We start from the raw sequence: 12,875 nt of genomic DNA on the forward strand, positions 1-12,875 counted from the left end.
AGAGGGGCATAACTGCCTCCTATGGAGAGGAGGAGGATGGTGATGTCATCTTTCTATCCTTTACTCCTGTTTCTTCAGAGGGTCTTTCTAGGGAAAAGGATCTCAAGGTGGCAGTTGATTTTGGAAGGTCCTTCTGTGTTAGAGCACCTATAAAACTGGTCACCATAAGGAGCTCAAGGGTTCCAAAAGGCCAAATGGAGTGGGACATAACAGAAAGTAGTGGGACCTCATGGATGTTCCTGTCAAGGCTGACAGGTCATCTGTCAATTGGTTCCTGGGGGTCTTCTCTTCAGGAAATACCCGAAGGGAGGGAGAAAGGCTGGAATGGAATGGGAAGGCAGTGGACTCTTGGGATGGAGAATTCTGAGCCATCTCCCACATCCAGTGGATGAGCTATAGGTGCCCATATCAGGGCTTGTGTCAGCAGAGGGGCCAACGCAGATTAGCGACCATGTCAGTACCCTCGGTTAAGTATTTGTATGAAGACACACCAGCACTGAAAGGGGCTCTGAAGAGTATGTCAAGGAGGTGCTCCTGGTAAACCTCAGCAGAAGGGATTTGGGCTCCTCCATAGTCTGGAGATCCTTATGGGAGAAGAACCTGAACGGTACTGGTGAGCCTAGGTCCTGGGATAGTTCCTCAGGGTGAAGCACATCTAGAGGTACTGGAGATGGTAGAGCTGTGCGCTCTTCTTGGCTGTTGCCTTAGGGAGATGGTATTGAAGAAGCAGCTGAAGTGGATTTCTTCTAAAGTCTGTGTGTTTGGAGCACTCTGATCCTGGTACCAACAATGATGCCATGTGGAGGCTGCTTGCTGGAAGACTTTTAAGTGCGTGGTTTACTTTCTTGGTAGTCCCAGTATCTCGGTACTGGGAAAGGTAGAAGCCTCAACAGGACTCGCACAAGGATGTGAAGTCTCCTGACTCCTTGATCTTAGGGTGACGTTTCCCTCTTGAGCTCTCTCTCAGGGGAGGTGGGTCTTTTCCTTTTAGAAAGCTTTGAAGAGCCTGAAGTTGCTCCATGGTTTCTGCTTAATGAAGCTGGTGCCAAGGAAATTACTGGAGTGCTCTGAGCTGGTGAGGCAGATTTATCAAGAGAGAAGAGGGTGTTGGACCCCGCATCTCTCTCAAGGAATGCTCCGTAAGGAACAGTTTCAGTCTATCTTTCCTCAGTATTGTTGATCTGTCCTTGAAGCTGGAGCAGACCTTACACATGGACAGAACATGGGACTCTCCAAGGCAGCAGAGACAGCTAGAATACCCATCACTGAAGGGGGAAAACCTATGGCAGGTCTGGCAGGGCTTGAATCCTGTGTTTTTTTGGCATAACCCACTAGGAAAGGCTGCAAGGCTGGAGGATCATGAAATAAAAGGGGAAGGCGTACCCCCCCCCCAGCCCGTGCTATATAATAAAATATAAAGAAATACAAAATAAAATACTGCATCAGCTAGCAAGTGAAAACTATGATACTCCATCTTAAACCACAGGCGGTGGAGAAGTAACTGGAGCAGCGGTGGTCCACTCTTCCATATATTCCCTCACACCACAACATAAGAAGGCATAGGGTGCTGGTGCAGATCCAAAGCACTGCTAACAAAAAGCACACAGAGAGACACACACACTCCCTCACACAGAGCAACAGTAGGGCCAGTAACTCAAGGAAGAATTTATTATGGTGGCACCCAAATGGAGATTGGAGCCTTACTGTGCTGTACAAACAAAACAGCAGCAATTTCTAGATCATAAATGCTTTGGGGTAAAGACTCAGACAAAGGGGAAAGGATATGGATACAACATACAAGCAAATCAATAAGGTAAAGAACTGGCAGGCACTAAGATTTCAGATGAGTAACATCCAGAGAAAAACCTACCCAAAAATATATGGTTTTTAAATATCTGTGAAAAAATGTGTACATGTCAAATGTACTTTCAATCCCTTTTCACTTCAAGTAGTATTTAACAACATTATTTCTTGGTAAAAAGATTATATTTTCCCCAAAAGCCTTATGGCAACACCTCCAATACTTACCACAGGAAATGGATGGCAAAGAAGAAGAAACAGCTGAAATAAAACTTTCTTTCTCATGTCACCTTGAAACTGAATCATGCCACAAAACCTAGAAAAATAACAATGTATAGAGCTTGAGTGGTTTCCTTTCACTAGTCAATCACGAAGGTACATTTTATTGTTGAGGTTAATAATAAAGATGTATAAATATGTATAAATAAAATAAAAGTTTTGCTTCCCTCAAAAAGTATCACTTTATTTTCCAACCACCGTGGGAAAGCAAACTGAAGGAAAGTATAGTAAAAATCCTTAAGGGTTAGTAAACAATGTCTGGGGTGCCACACAGCTATGCCAAGTACAAATATGGTTTTAAAACTACTGACAGGCACCACCAAAGAATGTGTGTGAAAATCACCACAAAGCAAAACAAGCTCTCACACAGGTAAATAAGGACACAGTGTAAGCTAATGCATGATTTGCTTAGGAGTAAAGGATAGTTTGGATATATGGCTTATTGCTCATTTTAAGCTTTCTAGAACACTTTCAAATACTGGAGTAGAAAAAGTGAACTAGCGGTAGACTAAGAGCATTGACACATTGAGTCAAGAATATCCTTAGCTGTATCCTCTGCTTTCAATAGAGTTACAACTGACAGTATCATGCCAACTTCTGCCAAGGAACATCAATCCAGACTAGCATCACTGTTTCCAGCCCCATGATCTCACCCACCATCTACAATGCTTCTGAAGCACCTCAGTCCTGACTTGCAACCTCTCCCTGCTACTCCAGCTGGGGTTCTCTCTGGAGCAGAAACATCCAAATTGGTTTTGTGTTCTAGCTCACAAATAGGATCTAGGGTGATTTATTTAATTATGTTTATCATCTAGCAAGCATTTGAATCAAGCTCTCCAGAAGTAAAAAGCTAATGATTTACCCCACCCCTTAGGGCACCAGCAGTTTAATCATTTGGGTTGGGGACACCTGGAATCAAATCTTTACTGATTCTTTGTGTGTGATTTTCTTAAAACACACTTATAAAGATCATGGGAACTTTCAGTTCCATTCATTCACATGTGTTTTTTCAGATATATTTCATGCCAAATAGACAAAGGAGAACAATTCTCCAATCACCCCACCGCCCTAAGTTCAGAAGTTGAATCTCCATTCCCTGAATTAAAAAAAGAAAGATTTTAATACAAACTCACACTGCAATGCTGGAGCGAAGTTTTTGAATGTCTTTGGATTTCTTGATCTCTTCTTTGCAAAGAGTAAGTAACTTCAAAGAAAACGGATGGCTGAAATTTTTAAAAGTTTATTTTCGTTATTAATTTTAAAAAGCAAACAGAACTCTTTTAGGTTGACATTCTGTTAAAATCTATTTCTAAATGAATATAGTTGTCATGGAGGGTGCCAGATTAATAGTATTATTCATAGAACAAATACAGAACAGACAGCAGTATAGGAAGCTTCCCCCACAATGCTCTGCCAATCTGATTCACCCCTTTCTCGAAGGACCTCCTGTCTAATGGTGGGAATTTACTTCAGCCTCCGTGCTTACTCAGTCACTGACTTCTATATTGACAATGGAGAAATAAATGCTAATCGTTTTGTGCTGCAGTTACCTGTCCACTGGGGGAGTGAACTATAACCAAATTCATTCCACATATGCCACCAAACAATTAGATGCCATGTCTTGTTACTACTACCAACCTGTGTTGGATCAGAAATGGCAAAGGAAGAGAGAAAACATTCTATATCCACATAAAAATCTATTTATGTTATGCATTGCTATGTTACCTAGCCCTTAATCATCCCCTGCTGTTTTTAAATTAATTGAAAACTTTTTTTGCATCAAGTGATGATCAATGCACTTTAAACTATTGTACTGTCATGATCTCTTAGTGATTCCTGGGACTGTAGTTCTCCAAAGCTTTACTGCTAAATGCAGTACAGTTTGACGCCATCTTGAAATATATTTAGCAAGTGTGTTTTTTCCACACACCATATGGGAAATGTGGTTCTCACAGTTCTTTCCCAGATGCTTACACAAACAGTGTTGTTTAATATTCTGTTTGTTCATATTTCATGGGCTCTTAGAATATATCCTTATATTTGCAGCATAACTTGTTTAATCTTCTCCTCAATACTCCTAGGCATCTGATAAAAAAACAAACAGCAGAGTAATTTGCTGTGTCATAAACGTAGCATGAAACCATTTCATATTTGTTTAGTAACAAACACTGGCAAAGAAATACTTTTATTTTATTCCTAGATTGTGCATTTAGAAAACCTCCACTGTACTACGTATGAAAAGCATAAAGCAAAATCCAGACATTTATCTCTGTTATGTTGATTTAAACTGTGGATCTAAAAATAAGATGAAGGTGTACAATATAATTTATCTATTTTGCAACAATACAAAGGTGATAGGAATGATAAGTTATAATTTCCATACAATAGGCATCAGTGTGCTTTACATTATTTTAAAAGGTAATTTCAGAAGAAATTATGTTGAAGTGGCTAAGATCTCTAACTCGGAGGCATGCAGTGGTAAGTTCTGTGCCACCACCACAGCCACAAGTCGCATCAGCTCTGCTCCAACCCTGCAAAGAGAGTGAGCTGGTGAGAAGTGTGCATGTGTGAGACATTTGAGGGGAATGGTGTACATGCATACATGAATTTGAGAGTTCATGTGTATCAATGTCCAAGGGTGTATGTTTAGGAAGGTAGGTAGGTAGGGGTGTGTGTGTATTAATCCCCAGCTACATGTGTATGGCTGTATGCGTGAGGTGAACTGTGTGTGGTGTTAAATAATAAAGGCTGGGTATCTTTTCCTGGGCTGGCAAATTACACAAGGCTATTTTCCAGACTGGCTGAAGGTTACAGGAGTTTAATTACAGTATCTGCAGTGCGTGCCTGCCTTTCAGCACAGGATAACAGCAATATGGTGAATTAGGTGAGATTTTAAACTGATTCAACAATATAGACATTGCTGAAAAGCAAAGCAACAAAGAGGCCAACTGGAACAGAGCATCTGGAAAAAATTTAGTACATGTGCAGCATTTGGTGTTTAAAACAGACCCACTTTCCTTTCTGTCATCTGCCAATTTTACATTTGTAATAACTAAACCTAACCTATGTGTGATCTCAGATGACTCAAATAGCTTGGCCTCTTTAAAGGAAATTGAGAAAATTCCTTCTTCTGTGTGGGCATGGTTCCAACAGAAACAGAATCAGTATCTGGGGAAAAGAGATCAGTCTGAAGTCTTTACATTATGTAAATTGGGCACACGTGTTCCTGCAAAAAGAATTTTTGTTTTAAGGTGAGCTGCATTTCAATTAGATCAGTCATGACATTACTTGGGGTGGTCTTGAAATCAGAGGACAGCCATGCTGTGCCCTTTTCAGTTTAGGCTCTATTAAGGAATGGAATTACCACTACTTAAAGAATCGCCTCTAGTATTACAATCTAAGAGCCACATCAATAATGACACATGCCATCTTATGGCACTTTATAAAACCTTCTGCAAACTGTTATACCGATGGTTTTAGAAATGAGAGGCCCTAATAGCTGAACATATACAGTAATTCCTTGCTTAATGTTGTAATTATGTTCCTGAAAAATGCGACTTTTAGGAAAACGATATTAAGCAAATCCAATTTCCCCATAAGAATTAATGTAAATAGGGGGAGAGTTAGGTTCCAGGGAATTTTTTTCACCATACAAAAGAATATATATACATACACGCAAACACACCCACACACACAAACACACAAAGTATATGTTTTAAACAAAAAAACAAACAATTTAATACTGTGCACAGCAATGATGACTGTGAAGCTTGATTGAGATGGGGAAGTCAGAGGGTGGAAGAGGGTGGGATATTTCCCAGGAATGCCTTACTGGCTAAATGATGAACTAGCACTCGGCTGAGCCTCAAGGGTTAACATGTTGTTAATGTAGCCTCACACTCTACAAGGCAGCACAAATGGGGGGAGGGGAAACAGCATGACAGACAGAGAGAGAGATGCACATTGTCTCTTTAAGTACACTGACCCTACTCTAAGTACACTGCCTTTTTAAGTAGATCAGCAAGTTGAGACAGCCGCTGCTGCCAGCAAGCTCCCTCCATCCTGAGCCCTGTGGTGTGTCCCCCTGCTCTATGGAGATGGGATAAGTGGGGGGCAGTAGTGGGGGAAACCCTGACATTAGCACCCCTTTCCCCCCCTTGCACAGCAAGCAGGAGGCTTCCAGAAGCAGCTCCAAGGCAGAGGGCAGGAGCAGCACATGGCAGTGTGGGGAGGGACAGCTGAACTGCCCAGCAATTGATAGCCTGCTGGGTGGCTGCCGCACAGGGAACTTAGGGGAGCGGGGAGCTGATGGAGGGAGGCTGCTGGTCCACCCTGGTTCCAAGCCCCCACCAGCTAGCTCCAATGGGCTGCTTTTTCTCCAAGCAGCGAACAAAGCAGGCGGCTGCCAAACATTGTAAGGGAGCATTGCGTGACTAAGTGAGAAGTTACTGTACAGATACTACTTATGTGATGTTGCCAGGTGCACACTATACCAATAGAATGATGATTTAGAGACTATTCTGTTCAAACTTAGTAGGTACTGTATGCTAGAATACATCTAAGTATTTTTAACTCCAGGAATTAGGGTATGGCTACACTGGCGAGTTGCAGCGCTGGAAAGCCTCCACCAGCGCTGCAATTAGTAAGTGGCCACACCTGCAGGGCACTTCCCTGGCTGCAGCGCTGGCCGTACACCTCACTCAGCATGGGGAAATAAGGATTCCAGCGCTGGTGCTGCAGCGCTGGTCATCAAGTGTGGCCACACACCAGCGCTGTTATTGGCCTCCAGGGTATAAGGATGTATCCCAGAATGCTTTTATAAATTACTCTCTTTGTTTTGTTATGCAGCCTCTCTTTGTTTTGTTGTGAACGCGGGGCTCCGTAGCTCTGTAGCTCCGTTGATCCCGGAGCTGTTTATCTACAAACACAGCTCCTGTTTGCTGTGATCAATCTGTGAACAATCAAATGAGATAATGAGGCAGGCAGGGAGTGAGTGTTTGCTTGACAGAAACAGCGGGGGCAGAGGGGAGAAAGGGAGTCGTGTTGGCTGCAGGCTGTTTGCAGTTAAGAGTTAAGGGTAAGAGATTGGGAACATGTTCTGATTTTTCAAGTCAGGAAGCTAACACACAGTGTTGGCTCCAAAAATCCACTCTCTCTCTCTCCCCCCGCTCCCTGTCACACTACGCCCCACCCCACCCCCCTCTTTTGAAAAGCACCCTGGCTGCCACTTGAATGCTGGGATAGCTGCCCATAATGCATCACTCCCAACAGCGCTGCAAATGCTGCAAATGTGGCCACACACCAGCGCTGGTAGCTGTGAGTGTGGCCACACACCAGCGCTGGCCCTGCACAGCTGGACGACCAGCGCTGCAACTACCAGCGCTGCAGATTTGTAAGTGTAGCCATACCCTTGGATACTTCGTCAATGGAACTACTCCTGAGGGCAAGAGATTCACAATCTGGGCCTGTTGTATTACAGCCCAGTCCTGCAAGATGCCAAATACCCCCATCTCCCACTAAGCATCTTGCAGGACCAGCCTTCAGCAAGCATTCTGAAAACCCTGCCACACAGGGCCTAGACTATAATGGACTTTAAAACCACTGTTCAAATGTGCTAGCCTTGGCCTCTGCCACCATTCCTGACCAACTAACAGTCCAGCCAGAATTACATTATTCTTTAAAATGAAGAGGAATGGTGAAGAGGCCATATGGGTGAATATGAATTCCATACAAATTCACAATTTTTATTAGGTTAAAATTCAGAGTTTTATGGAACAGTGTGTGCCTGCACAGAGGAACCATTACACTTCAATGGAAAAGTACTGCAGCTATTAGAGGGGGGAAAAGGAGACTAGATGGTGAATGAGAAATGGCAAGCAGACTTTTCACCTTAATAGCACAGATTCAAACCTGGCCAAGGGCAACAGCGAATGAAAGTTGTTACTGCCAGCAGTTTGGTCATCTAGGGAAAGAGTTGGGTTATACCATTTCCTATTAAGCAGGTGTCCAAGGAGGTAATTGGCCTCCTTGTTGGCAACCTCAGCAGAGGTGCAAAGGACTGAATGGATTATGAAGATTCAGCTCCGCTCTCAACCTTATAGGTTACCAATCTAGTCAGGGTTGAAGCATACTGACAGGACAGTTCTGGGGAAACTGCCAAGTGATGCATTTGTCCAGTATATATACTAAAGAATCCTAGCATTGTCAGCCCAGCACATTTCACGAGCACTAAAATCAGTTAGACAGAGCTATGAGAATGCTTTCCACTGTCTTTTCCAAACCCAGCTTTAGGGGAGCATCTTGTGAACAGGCAAGAACATGCATTCCAAGCTGTGTTCCTGTGAAGCAAGAATGACATCCAGTGGCAATTCAGGCTAATGCAAAGTATTTATGTTCCAAGGGGTATTCAAACCATTAATCCAATAGCTATAACTTAACTATAGAATTCAGCAACAATTTGGATATTATTTACCTGCTCTGGACAACTAATATTTTTGCAACTACTGTTGGGGAAAAAAGGAAGTCTAGTATACTGTATACAAACCTCTTTTTTACTGTAACAGAATAGAAATTTGCATTTGCAAATACTCTTTTAACAACAAATTTAACAATAGTCAGCTGAAGGCTAAGCAGTCATTGGCATCATAACCATAGGTGTTGGAGCATTCTAAATCCAAGGAGATCATGCAAAGACGTAGTTGCCCAGATTAAGAAAAAAACTCAACAAATAATTTTATAGGCTGATATTCCAGGCTTTTGAGCAAGAGTTGCATATTCTATAGATCAGATGTAATGTATTGTATAACAGGACATTTTTTATGTTTAAAAAAAAAAATCAACCAGCACTATAATTCTTAGCTGATTTTTTGTGGAAGACACATATTGACATTAAAAATGAGACGACGCATTCACTTCTGTCTCCCCGCCACCTAAGCCCCTGCACTTTTTATATACATTCTAGCTCTGAAATTGTATGCTACATGTTATATAGGGCAGCGTGTCTGCAATTCATTCCGACTCATTCTGCATTATATTTTCGCATCCTTTTTGGCACATTTCTTTGGCTGAGGGGGCATACAAGTGGTTCTGCTCAAGCAATCCGCTCCAGCAGTCACACACTCCCACATTCTTTCACACAAAAAGCAGTGACTTCCTACACTGTAGTGCAGCAGGCATCGGTGAGCCAGGGCCAGTATTTAACTATCTTTTAACTATCCCAGGAAGATTTTCCCAGAACAAACTATAATTACTGCAAACATAGGGTAGCACTCTGGAACTCTTTCTAGCTAGCTTAGGGTCTTCTATAGCACCTTTTAAGCTCTTCCCAGATAAATTAGATCTGCACTGCAAGATTTCTAAGTGAACTTCTTGGAGTCTTAATCCTCTAAATAAGGAAGGGAGAGGAATTCATCAGATTAATAGATGGTTTTATTTTGGCTGAGGGTGGTGATGGTTTATTAACTTTTAATATTCCTATTTCTACTGTTTAGAAATATGTTACCAGTTTAAGAAATGTACCCTATACATATAATTGGAAATATTCAAATAATTAGTTAAAACTTTCAGACCAGTAGAAACTTTTAAAGTAAATCCACTGTGAGTGATTTTAACATTAAAATAAAGAAAAACTTTTTAAAATAGATGCAAAATCCAGTATAAAATTGCATATAGCACATTGAGTGCTGTACAACTCTGCCAGGTATCTGCAGATGTGCAGACATACTGTTTGTCAGACTTCAAATGGAATGCCTATTCACATTTATTCAGTCCCAAGAATATTCAGTCCTTCCAGAATATTTAACTTGACTGGAAACTTTGGGCTTTGCCCTGCAACTCACAGAAGAATGTATTCTTAAAAATGATAGGCCAGCAGAGGCATTTTGCCTCAGCATGTCATACTGGGAAACACTGCCAGTGGAATGTACACAGCATGGCGAACAATATATATTTATTCCCATGAATATGTACAGCTAGTTATGGCTATACAACAATTCTCAGCAAGTATATGAATCTGTCACTGCCACACCTTCTCCAGATGAAAATATGCAGATTGAATCTAGTTCATTTGCTGGTCATAAAACAGTGATAAAGAGAGAGCTAAAATGGGTTAAAGGGTCTTAGCCCCAGTATTTGACCTTTTGGTTTGACCTTTCTTGATAGCTGCTCAATGGATTATTGTAACTTCAGGGGAAATTAAACAAAATTATTAAATTGCCTAATATACAGCGTAGCATGCACCTCAGTCTAAGGCAGCTGTTCACTGGCACTACCACTATATGTACATTAGTCTGTTGCAAGATTTAAAAAAGCACATCGCATATTGTGAAACCAAAAGTCCCCCAGCAATTATAATTATCAGAGTTTGTGATGCATTTTTTAACAGAAAAAAAGATCTTCTGAGAAAGGACCACTGACAAGGTAAAGATGATCAGATTTTGGTTTTAAGAACATTGTCATTCAACTGGTAACAACATTCTCACTAGTAACACAACATAAACGTAAATTAGCTACAGCAGCAGCTATCCCCTTCAGTGTCCTCTGATATAAAACAGCAATTTCAAAGCAGAATAATTAGCACTTACTTCTCTTCAGCGGTGAAGATATCAAAGCAGCCATTGGCCAGCATCTGATCTAGCATCTTTAGAAAGGGCACAGACACCCTAATGTAAAAAAAGTACACACTCTAAAGACACTTCTTGGCACAGATTTCATTTATACACTTATTTTTATAGGAAGCGGGGGAGGGGACCTCCCATCTCCATACATCTATTTAAATTAGAATTCCACTCCACCCTAGGGGAAGGTTGCTAGGTAACTTCTGTGAGTTGGCTAAATCATTCTAGTTGGCTGAGACGGCTGCATTCTGTCGCAGCCAAAGGGAAGAGGCTGGTCAACAGCTAGTGTGGGTATAAGCCTGTAGGGGCCTGCAAACCCAACTAAAACCTGTAGGATAAGTTTTATGAATCTGAACGTACTTCACTGAATTTATTAAAAGATGCAAAAACTTTTCATTTAGCCTAGTTATTGACTGGATTAGAGCACGTGGTATGACAGCCAAAACAGCTACACATGTATTCCCAGCTACCACTGCTGAGTTATCTCCAAAAGTAAGACTGAAAATTCTGCTAAATGTCATGAACAGAAAAAATTCCCCAGGAAAATAAACTAAGTTGCAAACATGTTTGGTAAGTGGGGTTTAGGTGAATAAATGTTGCTATGTAAAAAATCTGGTCTTTCAACTGACTTGTTTTTATGTTACAGAGTTACAATCTGCATATTCCTAAAAAAAACAGGAGTACTTGTGGCACCTTAAAGACTAACAAATTTATTTAAGCATGAGCTTTCGTGAGCTACAGCTCACTTCTTCGGATGCATAGAATGGAACACACAGACAGGGGATATTTATACATACAGAGAACATGAAAAGGTGGAAGTATGCATACCAACAGGCAGAGTCTAATCAATTGAGATGAGCTATCCTTAGCAGGAGGAAAAAAACTTTTTGAAGTGATAATTAAGATGGCCCATAGAAGGTGTGAGGAGAACTTAACATAGGGAAATAGATTCAATTGGTGTAAGTGAGCTGTAGCTCACGAAAGCTCATGCTTAAATAAATTTGTTAGTCTTTAAGGTGCCACAAGTACTCCTGTTTTTTTTGCGGATACAGACTAACACGGCTGCTACTCTGAAACCTGTCATATTCCTAAAGAAACCCTTCCTAAATAAATACATGGTGGACTGCACTACAAATTGCACATATATTTATTTTATCACATCAATATCAGCTCCATTGGGCATGGTGGCACGCACCTGTAATCCCAGCTACTTGGGAGACTGAGGCTGGTGGATCACTCAGGGGTTCTGGGCTGCGGTGCGCTATGCTGATCAGATGTCGGGTGACACTGACAGCCTGGCCAGCAAGTGGCTGAAGGACTGGCTAAAAAAACATGACTGACGTGTTGTGATCAGCACTCTCTCTGTGAGGGCTGATGGACCGATTGATCAAGGTGAATATCAGCTCCTCGGAATATTGCATTACATGAATATATTACAGCTTATCACAATAAATTCAGTATTGCACTAAGGTAAATGCTTCCTTCTTTATATTCGATACCATACCATAATTCCATCTTTTTGGGGGGGTTTGTTGAAGGTATTTTCTTTCTTCCCCAATATCTTAAAACATTTACGTGGTACAACTTTAGACAACTGTTCATAGTCTGAAAGATCTGCTCAGTGCACATTGTTTCAACTAACTCCTTTATGAGAAAAAGATTACCTGTCATTCAGCAGATTACCCTCAAAGACCTGTAGCAATGTCTCACAAAAGTTATTCATGGCACCTAGATCATTTTGGATTTTCTTCATATAGTCAAACAGGCTCTGTGCAGAGTACCTGACCTGCAAAAGAGAAATATTTCAAGTGAAGCAGTGTGCAACACACACCTGGCTGTGGCTGAAATAAATTAAAAAGATAACATTCATGAACTGGATATGAATATGTTCATCCCTGACTATGTGAGCTGCACATTTTCACCATGAAAAGATACTCCTTTACATCATATCCAACAGTGATTGAGTATACAATTCACTGCCAGCATTTGACAGGAAGACAGCTATTTCACTTTCCATTTAAGCTGTATTGTTTTTTCCAGTTAAAGTTTTGCCACAGTAGTAGATTAACTAAAAGGGAAAAAAAAGATTCAGTAAAGGATTCACATTTATACCAAAATAACCTAGAAACCCCATTATTGTACTTCTACACTTCAAACACGTGCACAGCCTAACCTGCACAG

General features: G+C 41.2%; 1 protein-coding gene across 8 annotated transcripts in view; it reads right to left on the bottom strand.

The window, feature by feature from the left end:
- TBCD (tubulin folding cofactor D) overlaps nucleotides 1-12,875 on the bottom strand; it is a 248,552-nt gene that overhangs the window by 20,664 nt on the left and 215,013 nt on the right. For all 8 annotated transcript variants that reach the window (XM_039501345.1, XM_039501338.1, XM_039501339.1 and 5 more), the window contains exons 34-37: nucleotides 12,359-12,480; nucleotides 10,662-10,739; nucleotides 3,213-3,302; nucleotides 2,029-2,116 (exon numbers count right to left, since the gene is read on the bottom strand). In XM_039501345.1, the coding sequence (XP_039357279.1) occupies nucleotides 2,029-2,116; nucleotides 3,213-3,302; nucleotides 10,662-10,739; nucleotides 12,359-12,480 (378 nt within the window). The remainder of the gene's footprint in view (nucleotides 1-2,028; nucleotides 2,117-3,212; nucleotides 3,303-10,661; nucleotides 10,740-12,358; nucleotides 12,481-12,875) is intronic.

The sequence above is a fragment of the Mauremys reevesii genome, linkage group 15 (assembly GCF_016161935.1).
Source record: "Mauremys reevesii isolate NIE-2019 linkage group 15, ASM1616193v1, whole genome shotgun sequence".
NCBI lineage: Eukaryota > Metazoa > Chordata > Testudines > Geoemydidae > Mauremys > Mauremys reevesii.